The sequence below is a fragment of the Falco cherrug genome, chromosome 9 (assembly GCF_023634085.1).
Source record: "Falco cherrug isolate bFalChe1 chromosome 9, bFalChe1.pri, whole genome shotgun sequence".
Classification (NCBI taxonomy): domain Eukaryota; kingdom Metazoa; phylum Chordata; class Aves; order Falconiformes; family Falconidae; genus Falco; species Falco cherrug.
The window spans coordinates 16,692,681-16,710,687 of record NC_073705.1 but is presented as its reverse complement, the minus strand read 5'-3'; the positions used below and the strand labels follow the sequence as shown (position 1 = coordinate 16,710,687).

The window sequence follows — 18,007 nt, the reverse complement described above, 5'->3', positions numbered from 1 at the left end:
CTCACCCTGCGGCGGTCGCCTCACCCCAGGGCAGCCTTCGCGCCCCGGGGTGGCCTCAGAGCACCCTCCCGGCGCGCGGAGCTGTTAGGGGCCGGCTCCCCTGCCAGACAGCGGTTCTGCTGCGGGCCGTGCCCTGCCGTGGCTGAGGCCCCTCCCCAGGCAGCTGCCCGCATCGCCCACCTCAGGAAAAGCCCCGCAGGCAGGAGCCGGCCCCCCCCCTCCCCCCCCCGCCCCGGGGCTCCACCGGCCGCCCGGCGCGGCCCGGCCTCGCTGGCGCTTGCAGCACTAAGGGAGACCCCGGGCCCCGCGGCCGGGGTGGGTGAGCGGGGGGTTGCGGAGCCAGGCCGCGCCAGTTGCCCCGGGCAGGCCCTGCCGGGGGCCGCTTCGAGCCCCAACCCGCGCCATGACACCGCGCAGCAGCGCAGCCGTGTCGCCGCCGTGAGCGCCGCTGCCGTCGCGTCACGTCCCCGCCAGGTCGCGGCGTGCGAGGGGAAGCTGGGGCCGCGAGAGCCCCGCGCTGCCGCCCGGCGCCGGGGAGCGGGAGCGGCGGGCGCGGCCCGCACGTTCCGGCCTGGCCGCTGTTTCCGGGGGGAAAGCGGCGGCGCTTCCGGTGCGGGCGGCCCGGCTGGCGGAAGTGACGGCGGGGTTTGTTGACAGCGGAGGCCGCGGCGGGGGGAGCGGGCCCGAGGAGGACGCGGACCCCCTGCCCGCCCCGGGGAGCGGCGCCGGGACCAGCCGGGACTCCCGCCGCCAGCTATCCGCCGCGCCGGGCGGGGGCCTGGCGCCAGGTGAGTGCCGGCGGCCCCCTCCTCAGTCCCACCCGCGGGGCTCGCCCTCCCCGGGGGCACCGGGCCTGCCCCGCTGAGGCGGAGGGAGGCAGCGCCGCCCCACGCGGAACCGCCGTCCCCGGCAGCGCCGCCCGGTGCCCGCCGGCGAAGCCCCCCTCCCCTGGGCAGCAGCGCCGGGAGCCGCCGGGCAGGGCCCTGGGCCGCGGCAGCCCGGCCGAGGTGACCTCTGCGTGCCGCGGGAGCGCGGAGCCGGCCCACGGAGCGCGGCCGGCCATGTGGGGGGAGCGGCGGAGGGGCTGGGTCGGTGGCCGGAGCTGCCTGTGGGCTGGGGAGGGGGCTCACACCGGCTGTCAGACCACTGCGGTCCTGCGGCGGCAGATCCCGGTGCCCGGGAGCAGTAACCCGGGGCTGCAGGGGCTGCCCACTTGGGCAGGTGACCTCTGGGGGAGAAATCGGTGATGGAATCCAGTGAGCCGAAGGAGCATCCGTACTGCAGGCAGGTACAGAGATCAGCCTGTTTCCTGGCTAGCAGGAGTCGCCTCATTTATAATGTCGGTCTCGGCAAGCTGACAAGTTTGAAAATTGCAAGCTTTGCTGGGCACAGATTAGTTCCATCTACTTCAGTTTCCCTGCTGTAAGGCAGGGATGGTATTTCCCCGCACAAGCTGCGATGACCCATCAATTAATAAAAAAGACAGTGATTTGCAGCTGCAAGATGCCAGCTAAAATGACAGTGCAGTTTTCCTTCAAAATGTAACCTCTGCCAAACTCTGCATTTACATTGAATTTGTTATTCTGAAGCATCGTAATCATTTCATGTCAGTGCATATTGTTTGCCCTCTCCTTGGACAAGTCCCTCATTGTGGAAAAGTCAGCTTTGCCAATCATTTTTGTAGCAACAGTGTAAACGTTATGTCGTTGGCGCGGAGCCATGGTGAGTCAGGCTTGGCTCTGGGCAGCCGCCTGGAGAGAGGGACTGGGAGAGAAGATCAGTCTGAAGTCCAAGGTAGAGAATACTGGCACAGGTGGCCCCAGGAGTGCCAAGAGCAGCCCCAAGCCTCGTGTGCCAGTGCAGCCTGAAACATCACAACGAATACAGACATAGCCTACATATAAGCATTATTTGCCAAAGAGGCTGTCTGGGCTTGGAAGGCTGGTGATGGGGGAGAGTAAAGCTGCATGTACTGCAGCTTCCTTGGGGTCCACGGATGGTGGGAGGGGGCTGCTTCTGGGGGTGCTTGGGCATATAGCTTTTATATGCCTGCTCCTGTGTCTCCAAGGGACTCGATTCCTTCGTGCATTAAGATGGAGGCAAATCTATTGGAGAAATAAATTGGAAAAAATATCAGCAGCTGTAGTTCTAGTCACTTTTTGATTCTTGCACTTGAATTTTCAGCATTTCACATATCTGTCTTTGACCCTTCAGAAGCACATATGCACTAGACAGTTCATTGCTCATCATCGGAAAGCGCTGGTGACAGTCTGCTAGGCAGGCGGCTTGCTGATCTCTTGCCTATGGAAAGCTGCCTGAGGATAATGATCAGGCAAATGTTAATGATTTGTCAGCATCTCTAGCTCATTTAATTTTATCAACACAGTGAGCTTATAACTAGAGACAGTATTGATCAGTGCAGCTATTGGCACTCTGACTTCCATCTCCCCCTGCCCATGTGTTGTGTCTTGAGTCTAACGGAGGAGGGAGAGGCTAGCTCCTATTGTGTCCCGTACAAAGAGGTCACAGCAGCAGCTCTGGACACTGCTCAAATATCCATAATAAATCATGAGGACGAGTGCTTTTCTTTGGTGTTATTTCACTGGAATGGTTTAACCACTTTTCTCTTATATTAACCTTCTGTATGGGATTTTGTTGGTGGCTCACGGGGAGCTCAGAAATCAAAGGGCAGCTGATTTCTCCAGGGCTAGGATCAACTGGCTACATTGTGCTGGTCTCAGCAGCGAGGGAACAGAGGATTGTCAGAGCCACAGGAAGGCAGTCCTTGCCCTTTAGTGCTCTAAGCTGCTTGGACAAGTCCCAAGTACTGGCCGTTTCCAGCTGCACGTGATAACAGATTGTCAATGGGAATTTGTTTTTGAGTTCTCTGGCCATTGGTAGTAAACAGTAGAAGGACACTGGCTGCAGGGACCTCCTGTCTGATGGCACAGGGAACTGGTAGGGGTAGCAGAACATGCTTGCTGACCGGTTCAGATCTTCCTGTTGATCTTGCCTTTCTGGAAAGATTCTCTCAAGGAAGCTTCAGGCAAAATCTGCGAGAGAGACTCGTTCTGGAGGTGAAGCAGATTCATCTCCAGAACAGACATAGTGCAGAATGCAGAACAGCTTCCTCCTACCTGCATTCCCTTGGCCAGGACCCCACTGCCAGTGAGATGATACTCTGCACTCAGCAGCCCATTTCATCCTTCACTTCTCTCCTGACTTCCCTACACAGGAGAGCACTATGGATTATGGATTTTCAAAATTGAAGAGCCACCACTTTATTCATTTTCATTGTTTGTACTGCATGCATGTCAGAGGTCTCCAAGCTACCGTGGCACCCCTTGACAAGTCACATTTTATGTTACCATGACCCTAGCTCAGGACTCTGTGACCCAGCAGAGCAGGTTATACCCTTTAAACTATCTCTGATCAGGATGTTAAATACAATTTTTGTGATTGCTGAAGTTTGGGGGTTGGGATTTTTTTTCCCCCTCAGCATCTGCTTTTGCTTGGAGACCTTTTGCCTCTTGAGCCAAAACCAGCAGAGAACCTGTCTGAGCTCCCCACCGGAATGGCTGTTGAAAGCTGTAGGTCAGAACACAGTGGGTCAGAAGTTTGGGGTTGGAACATGATCCTGCCAGTTGCCTGCAGATGTATTTCCCAAAGGTGCTTATAGGAAAGTGAAACTATTCATCAAACATGAGTAAAGCCAAAAGACAAGTCAAGCTCAGCACTAGTGCCTGCCTCTGCCAGTAAGGTTTTGTCCACTTACACTGGAACGCGAGGAGGCCTGGGGTGGGCGTACCACAGGAGTGATCCAGCATGGCCGGTCCTGCATTGCTGAGTGAAGAGCAGTGCTGCCGATCTCCCCTGGCTTTTTGAGAAAATCCTTTCTGCATTGGTTAATTCCTTGGCCAGCTCTTTGCCCCGGCACTGAAGCACACCCTCAGAACAAGAATTCATGAAACACACAAGGAAGGAAGAAAAGAGCTTTGATTTCTGACTTGTGCTGCCTTCATATTTGCATGGAAATCCATTCTGCAGCATGGGGAGGGATCAGAAGGCCAGGAGCCCAGGCTGCCAGGCAGGCTCAGTCAAGCTGTGCTCCTGTCACCCAAAGAGACCATTTGGTGCCCAAATTTGAAAGGTTACCTCATGCACAGCCTTGACTGATCCTTTGTGCCAGGGTGTGGTGGAACAGAGCATTCGAAAGGGGAGAAGGGAAGGTGCTTGATCCACCCTGGGTGCCTTTGGGGATCGTGATTAAGCTGAGGAGAGGGAGTCAAACTCTTCCGTCTTGTACCGATAACTGCAGGAATGAAAGAAAGGGAGCACACTTAGAGGCTTTAGAGAAGCAGAGAGCTGGAGACACAGACAAGTGTCCTGATCTTCACAGCTGCAGGATAAAGATCAGAAACAGAATATATTTAAGGAGATTTTGCAACAGCTTCCCCAGCAATGGCTGCTCAGCTGTGGCGCAGAGAATAGCGACTGACTCCATAGCACTGGTGTTCTCATTGCCAGCAGAGACATACTTATCAATAAGACACAGGTTTTACATCAGAAATAAACTTTTCAACACAATTTTTGTGTGTCCCTAGAAATGCATAGACGAGTTCACATTAGGGTTACTTCTAATGTTATTTGACCCTTCGAAAGGGAAATGGCATTGTTGGCCTTCAGTCACTTCTGCTAAACACCTCCAAGGCTTCAGTGAGCCCTCCTTCAGTGCCAGTGAGCAAGTCTTAATACTAGAGCTGTGAGATTTTTTTCAAATAAGAAAATAGACAAGAATAGCTTCCCCCAGTTGTCTGCCTTGCCTATCCTTCTTTGTCCCGTACTAAAAACGAAAGAGGGCAAAAGTGTCTTGCCTTTTTCCAGGTTAGTCACTCACACCTTTTTGCGACAGGCTTGGAATGGTTTGGGTAAGCCCATCCCAGGGAGCCTGGTGTATAGATGTCTGGCACATGCATAAACATGCACTGCACTCGGAGGGAAGCCAGACCAGTCCGTTGTCTTTCCCTCTGGCTTCTGATCCACTTCACGGTCTAGTTCAAGGGCTTGCACGAAGCTTCTGGCTTGGCAGTATGGAGAAACATTCAGCTTGAACATGAAACTTGGAATGGTGGCAGTCCAAATTACAGGCATGAGATACTGGGCTACCAGATTGCACTGGGGCCAAACAAAGCACTGTCCTGCCAGTAAATTTTCTGGTCGTTTATCCAGCCCGCCCTGAAGAAAGCCAAGCAACATGGTTTCTGCCACTTCCCTTTCAGAGGGCCTTTATCAGCCAGATAACCCCTGCAATCAGGAAACATTTTCTTGCTGTGTAGCCTCATTTCTAAACACGTTTCATGTTAACTCATTCCCACAGTATCCCCTGGGGGTGGGGATACCAAGGAATTAAGGGCATACTGCCAGAGCAGCCAAAACGCTGCAGGTTTTTTTGAGGTCAGCAAGTGATGGGCTGTAAATACAACTATCAATGTCCTGCTGGTACGACAGCTTTGTGTGTCAATGTGCCTTTCTCAATGTATCTTCTTTTTTTCCCCTCCTCTGCTTATAGCTGTCTTGATGTCCCTGTAATTTCATCCTGGAACTTCGTTTGAAGAAAGGATCTCCTGAATCAATAGCTTCCTTCTGGTCTTCCCTTCCCATAATTCCCTCAAGATGGCATCTGATAGCCCCGAGTCGCTAATGACCTTGTGCACAGATTACTGCCTTCGCAACTTGGAAGGGACTCTCTGCTACCTACTGGACAATGAAACTCTCCGGCTCCATCCTGACATCTTCTTGCCAAGCGAGATTTGTGACAAACTTGTCAACGAGTACGTTTCAGGCCTGTAGAGAAGCTGTTGTCTGGTTTGGGAGCAAGCTGGGAGCTCAGGGAAGGAGGAGTATAGTTCTCTAAAAGGATTGATAGAAAAGCAGGAAAAAAATGGGGAAGAATCCCCAGGGCTGGTTTGTTGGTGTTTTTTTTTTTTTCTAGTTGATCCTCATATTGGAAATAAGGGTTTGCAGAAGGAAGCATCCCCAGGGGTTACAGTACTGCTATATGTATTTTTAGTTTCTGTGGAAATCACCATTTCAACATAGGTGAACCCAGAGCAAAAGTCGTGTTCTTGGAAGAAGCCACCAGTAAGCCAAGGAGTCTTCCCACTTCCCACCACTAAAGCGTTACAACTCTCTCAAACCAGAGAAATGAGAGTGCAAAGTGCTAACAGATGTTAAATGTTAAGGCTGCTACTCCCATAGCTTTACAAAGCAACCCGTTTCCAGGGTTTTATATAATTTGGCTATCACAGTCCCTCTTGGCTGAACTCCTGCCCACAAAGTCTGGCAGAGAACTTTGGCCCGCTAATTTTCAGAAAAATGAAAAAAAAAATAAATCAAATTACTAGCTTTAAACAGCTAGGGAAAAGAATCCTGGAGTCTGTGCTTGCCAGAATCCGGTTTGCTCACACACACACACAACTTTGCACAAATCTTTGCCTGAGATTTTCCCAAGGATCATTAGTTCTGTGCAAGAAGAGATAATAGGCCAGCTCCCTTTACCCCAAAGGCTATTCTGGATCATCAGGAGGAAGTCTGTGTGTGCCTACGCACTTGGTCACGTTTTCTTGTGACCAGTGAAGGCGCTAGAGCTGTAGCTGAGCTTTTGTGTGGTGCTGTGCTAATGCCATTGCCCCAATACAGGTACGTGGAGTTGGTGAAGACGGACAGCATCTTTGAACCCCATGAAAGCTTCTTCACCCTGTTCTCAGATCCTCGGAGCACCAGGCTGGCTCGGATCCACTTGCGGGAACAGATTGTGCAGGACCAGGACCTGGAGGCCATCAGGAAGCAGGTGGTATTGCACTGACAGCCTCCAGCTGCCACTTTGCCTAGCAGCACGGCTGCATGGGCACCAGCTAGAATCCCAGCCACTCAGAGATTCGCAAGACTCTGTCCTTCACTGTCCAGATTTTCTTTGGGAGAGCCTTAGCTTCTCCCTTCTCAGCTCCCAGAGCCGCTGTATGGATTGGGATGGGGGCACTGGTCAGGTTTGGTGGTATACGGTCTCAGGCTCTCCCAGTGGGAGGTGGTGTAGCAAGCAGGGTGGCCACTGTGCCCATGAAGTATTTCTGACTTTGGTTTCCCATCTTCCAGGATCTTGTTGAGCTCTACCTGACTAACTGTGAGAAGCTGACAGCCAAGAGTCTGCAAACCTTGGTGAGCTTCAGCCACACACTTATCTCCCTTAGCCTCTTTGGCTGCTGTAATATCTTCTACGAGGAGGAGAACCCTGGAGGCTGTGAAGATGACTGTTTGGTGAACCCCACTCGCCAGGTCTTGGTCAAGGACTTTACTTTTGAAGGCTTTAGCCGCTTGCGCTTCCTGAACCTGGGCCGCTTGATCGAAGGGGTAAACGTGGAAACGTTGCTTCGGCCTTTGGCCTCCCTTGCAGCTCTTGATCTCTCTGGGATCCAGCTGAATGATGTGGGGTTTCTGACCCAGTGGAAGGACAGTCTGGTTTCCTTAGTGCTTTACAACATGGACCTTTCAGAGGAGCACATCCAAGTGATCGCACAGCTTCACAAGCTCAGGTCAGCAGATCTGTTCTTCCTTGTTTATCCTTCTCCCACTGATAGGGAAAGATCTTTTAAGAATGGTCTACTTGCCTGCTAACAGAGAGCCACCCACTGCTGCTTTCAAGTTACAAGCCTTCCTGTGAACAGGCTCACTCATTGACTCGCTATCCGTATCTGACATGTCTAAAGCCAGCCTGTGTTTTGCTCGGAAAAGACACCACTTAGCAGAAACTCCCTCTCAGAAAAACGAAAAACACCACACACTCAAACCACCACACACCAAAGAAAGAAGAAAAACCCAAAACCAAACCAAAACTAACCACTCCCTCTAGCCGAACAAAAAAGAACAGCTAAATACCTGAGAGATGGGAAAAAAAATTACTACATATGTGTACATAAACCAATATAGTGATAATCATACTGTGAAGCTCAGTCCTCCAAACCGCTTGTCAAACAGGAATGTCCAAAGTTTAAGCCTGCCTCTGAGGTAAAACCTGGAAAAAACTCTGAGCTCGGACTGTCTGCTCGGTGCACTCTGTGGAAGCACACTGTGCATGGATGGTGCAACCAAGGGAACGAGCAGTGTAAATAAATAGGCAGACAGTGTTGGCAGTAAAACGACTTCCTGAAACAGAGCTGAGACAATTGCTATTCAAACTGCACAGTGGTATCAGGAAAGGGATCCAGGGCTTCCTAAGCCTTACTAGTCACAGGAAGGATGCTGTGCAATGGCTTTAGTATTGTCTCTACTGACTGCAGGCACTAGGGGGTACCATGTTAACGTAGGGCCTGGAGTCTCGGGGAACGTCCTGAATAACATTTTATAAATCCAAGTACTTAAACTCCCAGTGACTTGCAGTGAAACTTGGTCTACAACAAGTAGAAGACACTTTTGTGAGTGGGATGTTGGCAGTTTCAAAGTCTCTCAAGGGTCTCCGCTACTGTTTGGCCGGCAAGAGCAGCCCCTGTCCTGCACATGATGGCTGGTCAGTTTGTCCCACCACTCCCTTAGCATCAGGGTTTCCCCAAAGCTTAAGCAATTAAATACCTGAATGAAGTCATGGCAGTGTAATAGCCTGGAGTGGAAAAAAATATAAGGTTGGGGAAGCAGACAAGAACTCATGTAACCATTTGTGGGATGAGGCAACGTATGTTTCTGGACATGCAAAGATCCTCTAGAGCATCTTAATCACCAGGCAGAAATGCTTAGGTGGCTGCTGTGATGGAGCTTGGGAAAGGCAGTTCCTGAGCCAGGAGCAATTTCCTTTGTGGCCAGACGATTTGTTGTGCTCCATTCTAAGTAGACCTCCAGCAGATATCTGCATGCTTCAGTTAGACACAGGGCCAGATCCTAGAGAACCACATTCCTGTATCTTGTGAAGGAAATAGTCATAACAAAGAAGTAATAATCACACTTGGCTTGTCATCTTCCTCCGGTAGAGAGGCGGAAGCCCCAGACAACGCTTTCCAGGCTCTGAGATGCTCTCTGTCATTTGCAGGCACTTGGATATCTCCCGAGACCATCTGTCCAGTTATTACAAATTCAAGCTGACCCGGCGGGTTCTAAACCTGTTTGTGGAAAACTTGGTAAACCTCACTTCGCTCGATATCTCAGGGCACACCATGCTGGAGAACTGCACTATCCCAAGCATGGAGGAGAAGATGGGCCAGACAAGGTAAGGAAACAGCAGTTACTGAGGTCTGCTTGGGTGGATGGATTAGGCAATGATGAATTACGAACAGTTCCCTCTAAGCTTCCATATTCTGTAGGTCTAATTAATGCTAAAAAGCATCCCCTGATGGTAAAGGCTGGTATGGAAATCAGCTGTGACTCCTGTACATGACAGGTGTAAGGACTTATAAGAGTAGTAAAGGATTCATCCTATCTACCTGCCATGCATGTCTGAAGAAGTATTTCTGTCCTTTTCCACACACATTCTTCCAGGGCTCTCTTGCAGTAGTTAATGTTTTTTTCTGAAGGGACTCCAAAGCCTTTTAAACATTTTCTACACAAAACATTCTTACCCTCACTGAAATTCAGGCTTTTCCAAAACAGAAGACTTCTATACCAAGTCAATACACTGGCATTCATAGGAGGGCTAAGTGTTTTAGGAACTTAGAATCTAAAGGCATATTTTCAGATTTGACCTGGATACTGGGCAGATCAACCTTTGAAAATCCTGGTGCACCTCAGTAGAGGCATACCTAGAGGTCTGGCTTTCCAGATCAGCCAAGAACTCGACACTCCTATTCCCTGAGCACTTGGTGAACAAAAGCAAACAAGTGGGACAGTACTGGCTCCTTGCCGCCAGAGCTGGTGAAAAAAATACCGGCTCTTGATCAATAAGGAAGATGGCAGCAAAACTAGTGTTCTTGCATGATCACAGAAGCAGACTAACATGTCTTATCAGATGACATGCAATCCAGTTTGCAAATGCTTTGGATCAGTGAAGTCCACGGCCCTTTTCTAAAAGGAAGTGTTCACCCCAGCTAGTGGGTTTCCAGACACATTCTACCTGGGAAAGCTGCCTTCTGTCTGTCTGAATTCTTCCAGCTGTTCTGTTCAACACGTTCAGCCTTTCGCTCGGGATCACCTGGGATGAATGTCGAATGTTACATTTAGGAAAAGCTAGCCAGTGTAACCACAATGTAGCTATTATCACTCTAGTTATGAAGCAGTAGGCTCAGAGGAATGGAGAGCCGACAGCTGCCTCTGTGGCAGGAGACGCCTGAAGAAACACAGTACTGACACAAGTGATGTTTTTCCCCCCCTTCAGCATTGAGCCAGCAAAGAGCAGCATTGCTCCCTTCCGGGGTCTGAAACGACCGCTCCAGTTCTTGGGCCTTTTTGAAACATCGCTGTGCCGCCTGACACATATTCCAGCCTACAAGGTAACAAGGCCACAAGAATATTGGTTGGTAGGTACTTGGTCGGAGTTGAAAGAACATGAAAATTACTGGCTGCCAGTACAGTGGAGTTCTTCAGGTCTCAGGTGCTCTGACCTTTCAATTGCTAATACTTGATAATGCAGGGAACCTGCCAGAAGGCAAGACCTGTACCCCATGTGGTTTTTACAAGGGTTAAAACCCCATACCTCTGTAAGAGGGCCATGAAAAAAACATTCTGCCTAAGGACCAGGACATCTGTAACTACAAAAAGATTATTTAAGACAGTAGGAGTCTTGCTTGTGACTAGCATCCTAGAAGTGTCACTAGAAGTGACTCAACTTCTTTGCTCCCATCCTGGGCCTAATCCTACTAGCAGAGTAGAGGGAAGTTGTACCCTTCGACCTTTCAGAGTTCCCTTCTCATGTTCATTTTCCTCCTTCATGATTTCTTCCCTTTTTGTTCCTCCGTGCCAGGTGAGTGGAGACAAGAATGAAGAGCAAGTCCTGAACGCTATCGAGGCTTACACTGAACACAGACCAGAAATCACTTCCCGGGCCATCAACCTCCTTTTTGACATTGCCCGTATTGAACGCTGCAGCCAGCTGCTGCGAGCCCTTCAGGTAAGCCCCACGCTAGCATTCACCTCACCCTGACAAGGGAAAGTTTGCAGTCTCAGTCATTCCTCACCCTGGGACACCATATCAGGCCATTCTGGAGAAAGTTCCAGTAATGCAGTGGAACTGTGTCCCTTCATTTCATAAGCATGTTCTGGCAGTGCCTGGGCCGCACATTCCTTGCGGGCTTGTAACAGTCATTCCAAGGCTCAACAGCAAGTCAGTGGCACTCAAGCTTCATGTCGCTTCTCTGCAGCTGGTGATCACAGCCCTCAAGTGCCACAAAGATGACAAAAACATCCAGGTGACGGGCAGCGCAGCACTGTTCTACTTGACCAATTCTGAGTACCGCATGGAGCAGAGTGTAAAGCTGCGGCGCCAGGTCATCCAGGTGGTGCTGAACGGCATGGAGTCCTACCAGGAAGTCACAGTAAGGGCAGCCCAGCCTCCTTCAGCTCCCTTAGTCCACCTTCCCTGTATCAAGTCTTTAGCCTGCTGTTAGCATCTGTCTTCTGAGCCCCCAGGATGTTAGCTAAGGCAGACACCAGAGAAGCTGTTGCCCAGATCTGATCCTTGCCCTCACTCATGGCTTAGCGGTGGACTTGGCAGCATTAGGTTTATGGGTGGATTCAGTGATCTTAAAGGTCTTTTCCAACCTAAATAATTCTGTCATGGCATGCAGGGTGCTCCTTAGCCACGTGATGTTCTCCAGAACAAGGGGGAAAAAAGTGATGATAGCAAGGCTCCTTTTTATCTGATGATAGTGGTCAAAGGGTATATCCGACATACAGCAGAGATGTCCGGTGCTCACTGTGGGGTGAAAAGGGTGTGGGGTGTTGAGTCAACAGATGGAAACATTATCCCACTGCACTGTAATGGAATACGTAGCTGACATTATGATGCCACTGGGTTGCAGAATGGAGACCGCTGCATAGGGGGCTTCCAGGCAGCAAGGAGCTGGCTTGGAAAGTGACGGGCACTGGGCGATTGGTGGCCCTGTGAGACTAGAGTGACAGGGAGAGAGGAGAGGGTACCAGTAGAGCACAGCTAAAGCACAGTGCTGGATAGGAGGGTAGCAGAAATTGTAATGGTTGTGCTCAAGCAGAAAGATGGTTTCAGTACCAAGCAGCAAGAAGACGTGAGGTGATGGGGTCCATGTTTTCGTAGCCACTTGGCTCAGTATTTGCTTCCTTTTGACCCAGGTACAGCGAAACTGCTGCTTGACACTGTGTAACTTCAGCATTCCTGAGGAGCTGGAGTTCCAGTACCGCCGAGTCAATGAGCTGCTGCTGAACATCCTCAACCAGAGCCGGCAGGATGAGTCTATTCAGCGCATCGCTGTGCACCTCTGTAACGCTCTGGTCTGCCAGGTGGACAACGATCATAAGGAAGCTGTGGGCAAGATGGGGTTTGTCATGGTTGGTATGGTCCCAAGACATCTACTTATCCTTAACCCAAGCTAGCACAATTCCCTTGCAGCAGTCCGCCAAACACATCCAGCCAGTGCGCCGACCTTGCAGTATTACAGGAGGGAGCTAGCATCCCAGCAGTGCCAGACTTTCCTGGAACCTGCCCCTCCACGTGGCATCTTTTACTTGCTTGCTAGCACGAAAGGTCACGATCTCAGAGATGGGCTGTCTGCGGGAGCAGGGAAGCAGCATAACCTTGTATCTTACCTCTTCACCAGAGCTGGCACCACCTCGTGACTACCTCCTGCATCAACTTCCCAACTCTTGTCAACCTGTATCCCTCACCTTTTCAAAGAGCTGCAAAAGCCACTGCTTTGGTGCAGTTATACCACATTCAGGACTTGTATCATACAGATCAAGACTGACTTGACTGCAGACTCGACAGCTTGGGAACCGTGACATATAGTTCAGTTCTGTGGATACTTGCAACATTGAGCATAACCCAGTCCTACTGATTTAGGGAAAGAGATACTGCATCTGTTCTCTACAAAGGATCAAAATTGCATACGCCTGCAAATGGGCTGCAGCCAGCCCTGCAGTGCTACAGCAGTTAGCTTTAGCTCTGTGATTCTCGAACTGTTTCTCACTCTTCCCTTTCCTCTGCCCACAGACAATGCTGAAGTTGATTCAGAAGAAGCTGGCTGATAAAACGGTGAGTATTTCCCCAAAAAACGTATACATAGAGTATTTTTTTCTTCAGTCTGACTTAGGCATGAAGGTCAGTCCAGAGTGCCAGCTCAGCTTCTCTAAAAAACAAGACATCTCAGCTGATGCTGCAGAATTTCCTGTCCCAGGGTGAGGGCGAGGGAATGTCCCTCCACTGTTTGCTGGGAGGCAAAAAAATTAAACAAAAAACTCACTTGCTGGCAAGTTGAAAGTGAATAATGAGGTTTTCTTACCTTTGAAGTCATTGAGGGTGATACCAGAGAGGAAACACGAGTAGCTGGTTTGCGCTGGGCTCCCAAGTTAGCAAAGCTCTTTCTGTCCCTTTCTCCTCGGCTCTGTAGTGTGATCAGGTGATGGAGTTCTCCTGGAGTGCCCTCTGGAACATCACTGATGAAACCCCTGATAACTGCGAGATGTTCCTTAACTACAGTGGCATGAAACTGTTCTTGGAGTGCTTGAAAGTAAGTACACCTGGTTTTCTCTAGAGGAACACTGGTGTTAGCAGCAGAGGTGCAGGTGCCTGGGCAGGATCCCTGACCACACTAATCTATAAATGGTACTTCCTATATTGGTCAAACAGAAAAAGCTTGCATTTTTGCATCTTTCTCATGTCTGTCCACCCAACCAGTAGAAGAACAGAGAAACTTACACTCAACATCCCTTCCTCTTTCCCCATCTTGTGTACAGTTACCCTTAGGCAGAGCAGCAGTGAGTAGTGGGCTCTGGCCTCAATTCTCTCATCTCACATGCATCTTTGACACTAGAAATCCCATTTGGCATCTGCTAAAGCACCATTGCTGACTAATCAAAAACCCTCAGCTTTTCTACATGTGCTGTACAACCTTTCTTCAGGGTTGCTTGTTCTCAACCTCTCTGTAGCCCTACTTTTGTATAATCCTGTTGTTTGCTTACCTAGGAGTTCCCAGAGAAACAGGAGCTGCATCGCAACATGCTGGGTCTCCTGGGCAATGTAGCAGAGGTGAAGGAGCTCCGCCCGCAGCTCATGACCTCCCAGTTCATCAGTGTGTTCAGGTGAGTGCCTGGCTAACAAACAGCTGGGTTGGGGCAGGGAGAATGCTCTGGAGCTCTGCTCCTGAATCACTGGGGACTTTTAAACCTTTGGTTTGAAAGGTGCATCAGCACCTTTAAATGATCTCTTCTCCCTTGGCAGCAACCTGCTGGAGAGCAAAGCAGATGGGATTGAGGTATCCTATAATGCCTGTGGGGTGCTCTCCCATATCATGTTTGATGGTCCAGAGGCTTGGGGTATATGTGAGCCGCACCGAGAGGAAGTTGTAAAGAGGATGTGGGCAGCCATCCAGAGCTGGGATATCAACTCCAGGAGAAATATCAATTACAGGTGAGGAGTAGAAAGACTGGTGCACTCACCTAGGAGCCAGGATGATCACAGGAGGCAAGCACCAACAGAGAAGGGAAGAGGGGTAGCCTAGCATGGAGGCTCTGTTTAGAGTGAAGGAGAAACATCCTCAGGGAGATACTCTTTAGTACAGGTTTTACATCTTCCTCTGAAACATGTTGAAATTGGACACCTTGCCTGGCAATTCCTATGGAAGAAGTGTGGGACCCCAACAGAATCCCTCCCATGTGTTTGTGGTGAAATTGCACAGTTCAGGAGACCTGTGATCTGACTGTCTGGGACTGCCTAAACATTTTCCTCCAAGACTGTCCTTTGCACCTCCTTAAGTCTGTTTGCTTGTGCGAGTCATGTGGATTGCTGTAGCTTTCACTCTGCTCTGGGGGTATTTAGACACAGTTCCCAGAAATCCCTTCAAGGGTTAATACGGCTGGTGGAATCCTCCAAAGCCCTTCCTGTATCAGGTGCCCTGTATTCCCTTAGTGCTTGCCAGGGATCTAGAACGAACGGCATTCCAGTGCCTGTTCTGTGGTGTAGACACATTATCGTTGCCAGAAGAAACGCAGCAACCGTTGCACGTGAGCAGCCAGCTTTGGCTGGGCACAGCGTTGCTCTGGCCCCTCTACAGATGGAGCAGTGCGGCTGCATTTCGGCTGTCACGAGGAAATCACTGACAGAGGGTGGAAATCAGTTCCTGGATTCGATTGCATTTGTCGCAGCTCTTTATCTGGGCAGTGTGTTTGTGGCAAGGTGCTAGGGCCTGTCACCCTGCCAGCGCTGCCGCGTGACACAGCCTTCGCCATTGGTGCCAGAACCTTTGACATGCCAGTGGATTTACTGCTGGGGTACCTATGAGCGCAGTTTGTACCGCTTTCAGTGGCAAAGGTGCCGAGTGAAGCAGCTCTTGGATTTTTAACAGCTTCTGCAATGTTTCCGTGCAGGTCATTTGAACCAATCCTTCGACTTCTTCCGCAAGGGATCTCCCCAGTCAGCCAGCACTGGGCTACCTGGGCACTGTACAACCTTGTCTCTGTCTACCGTAAGTTTCCTTTTCGAAATCACGTCCACTGCACTGTGAAGGCTGAGGGTGTGGATCTGAGCTTGTTAGCGGAAAAAGCTTTCCTGGTGCAGCTGTGCAGGTAGAGAGAACCTTCTCTGAATGGTGCGGGAATGGCCGGGCAGCACAGCCAAACGAGAAACAATGAGACGCGGTGTGTAGGAAGCGGCTTCAATGCTTTGATCCTTCTGGCCCCACTCTTACGTTCTCAGACATTTTGTCTGTTCTCACAGCTGGGGCACCCCTAGCAGGCTGGCTTCATAAAAAATTTTTGTGGCTTCTCAGGCCACAGGCTTCTCCTTCCCCTCCGGCTGCCCTTTACACCACTCTTGTGAAGGTTCACAAGGCTCTGTTTTATTCTTTTTCCCTGCAGCTGACAAGTACTGCCCACTGCTGATCAAAGAAGGCGGGATTCCCCTTCTGAAGGACATGATTAAAATGGCCTCAGCACGGCAGGAGACCAAGGAAATGGCCCGGTAGGAAACCAGCGCGCTATCATCGAACGTTCAGTTTAGCTTTACTTTAGGGTTTATTCTTCTACATCAAGTAAGGCTCCCAAAGAAAGGCCTGCACTGATGTGCTCAAGGGGTAAGAAGCACAGAGCAGGAAAAACGAGGATGAAAGCAGAAGAGTAGTGAGGGTTCGGAGTCGGGCAATACACACAGGTCATTCAGCGTTGGTGGGTGCGGGGCACATTGGTTATGGAAGTGGCTCGTGGGACAGGGGAGCCACATGGCTAACTGCATCTCTTAGGCCCGTAGTCCCCAGCCAGCACCAGTCTCCGTACTGGGGTGGGCTCCCTGGCTCCACACTTGTACTGGCCTGTCACTGCACTTGCTGACTGCAGTTAAAATGAGAGGATTATTTCAAAAGGTGGAAGAGTCCATCACCTTTGTGGTGTGCTGTGTGACCTTCCTTTGGAGTCATTCTTTCAGAGTTTTAAAAGCCAGCTGCGGTTTCTAATCGTTGGCAGTCTGAGAGGTAGGATTTCGTACCTGCGGGATGCATATAAATGAGAGGCAGAGAGGGGCTGGGAATACGCACCTTGTGGGCGGGCGGCAGGCATTCCCCGTCGCTGGAGGGTTGCTAAATGCTGGAGGTGACTGAAGCCTGCAGGAGACTATCACAGGCAGGTCGTGTATGGGGATGGTAGAGTGCAAGAATGGTGAATAAATAGGAAAAGCAGGGACAGATGACATCAGAGTGAATGACAAACATTTGTATGCATGTGTTTCCCGATGTGATTCGAAGTTACCCGATGATTTGGATATGGGGGTGAGGAATGAACGGTCACATATGGATCTGGATCTGTACTAACATGACTTGAAATTCCAAGGGGGTGAACTGTGAGCCCTAAGCTGCTTTTGTGGAGAATGCTGGTTTTGACACCAGTTGATGCTTATCTCAGAAGAGACTGCCTGCTGCGAACAGCGTCCATCTACATCGCGATCAAGCCTGTTGGACAGTTTTTACGTTACTGTCCCACAGCTATCGTGCAATGAGCTTTAAACTAAACCCTCTCTCCTTGTTTTGTCCATAGGAAAGTTATAGAGCACTGCAGTAACTTTAAGGAGGAGAACATGGACACTTCCAGATAGAGGCAATCATCTCATGCCTCTCGCCAGCACTGTATCCAGCTTCTCTCTAATTCACTGTACATAGGGAGGACTCTTTCTTACCAACTTGCCTGTTGGAAGGAAACTTCATGTGTGTGTGTGAGACCCTCAGTAGATGAAGGTGAACAGGGGAGGGGGGAGGGACTTTTTGCACAACAAAATGCTTTCCTTAAATTAGTGGACTTTTTTGTTATGAAGTTTCTGGTTGAAGTTCTGTGTGTATGATTTCTGTATAAAAAGAAAACAAAAAACAAAGACAACTACATCATGTATTGTTTAACCTTTTTATTTTAGACCACACAGAGAGCCTCAAATGACCATGAGCTTGAAGACCTAGTTGTGTGATCGCTAGTGTGACATTTTGATCTCCCACTTTTTAGAAAATTCCCTTTTGCTGTATTGCATGAGGTCCTGTAATGTCTGCAAGAACACCAGTCCTGAATTGGTATTGGCTGCTCGATGGGGCTACAGGCAGTGATGAGTTACTTATTTGGTTAAAGAGGTTGGGGGACACAATACCAGAGAGTTAGACCAAAAGAACTAACCTTTTTAGTGATCCTTGTAAACAGAGGAAATGGGGAAGAAAGATCTTTCAAGTCAATTCGCTCCTTAAGGTTTTTTTTAATAGAAGACTCACATTAATGGAAGCATTGGTAACTCTGCGTGGGTCATTGGGAAGATGTTCCCATTCAAGTAAAGAGGTCTGGTTTGTCCCCTTTGGTGGTACAGTAGGATCTGCCAGCCCAC

General features: G+C 50.1%; 1 protein-coding gene across 1 annotated transcript; it reads left to right on the top strand.

The window, feature by feature from the left end:
- Nucleotides 1–5: 5 nt before the first annotated feature.
- Nucleotides 6–17,530, top strand: ZER1 (zyg-11 related cell cycle regulator). The gene is made up of 16 exons (XM_055720983.1): nt 6–788; nt 5,570–5,831; nt 6,700–6,850; nt 7,153–7,589; nt 9,074–9,250; nt 10,352–10,466; nt 10,937–11,083; nt 11,334–11,507; nt 12,280–12,495; nt 13,157–13,198; nt 13,554–13,673; nt 14,129–14,244; nt 14,384–14,572; nt 15,529–15,626; nt 16,018–16,120; nt 17,185–17,530. Exons 2-16 carry the CDS (start codon nt 5,674–5,676, stop codon nt 17,240–17,242), a joined length of 2,301 nt encoding a protein of 766 aa, XP_055576958.1. The 5' UTR covers nt 6–788; nt 5,570–5,673; the 3' UTR covers nt 17,243–17,530.
- Nucleotides 17,531–18,007: the final 477 nt, after the last annotated feature.

What these genes read in the sequence shown, in the direction of transcription:
- ZER1 (XM_055720983.1), top strand. Translation starts at nt 5,674, where the DNA reads ATGGCATCTGATAGCCCCGAGTCGCTAATGACCTTGTGCACAGATTAC. An exon ending in AGCTGCTGCGAGCCCTTCAG is followed by an intron (nt 11,084 to 11,333) that starts GTAAGCCCCACG and finishes GCTTCTCTGCAG; the next exon opens with CTGGTGATCACAGCCCTCAA. An exon ending in GAGACCAAGGAAATGGCCCG is followed by an intron (nt 16,121 to 17,184) that starts GTAGGAAACCAG and finishes TTTTGTCCATAG; the next exon opens with GAAAGTTATAGAGCACTGCA.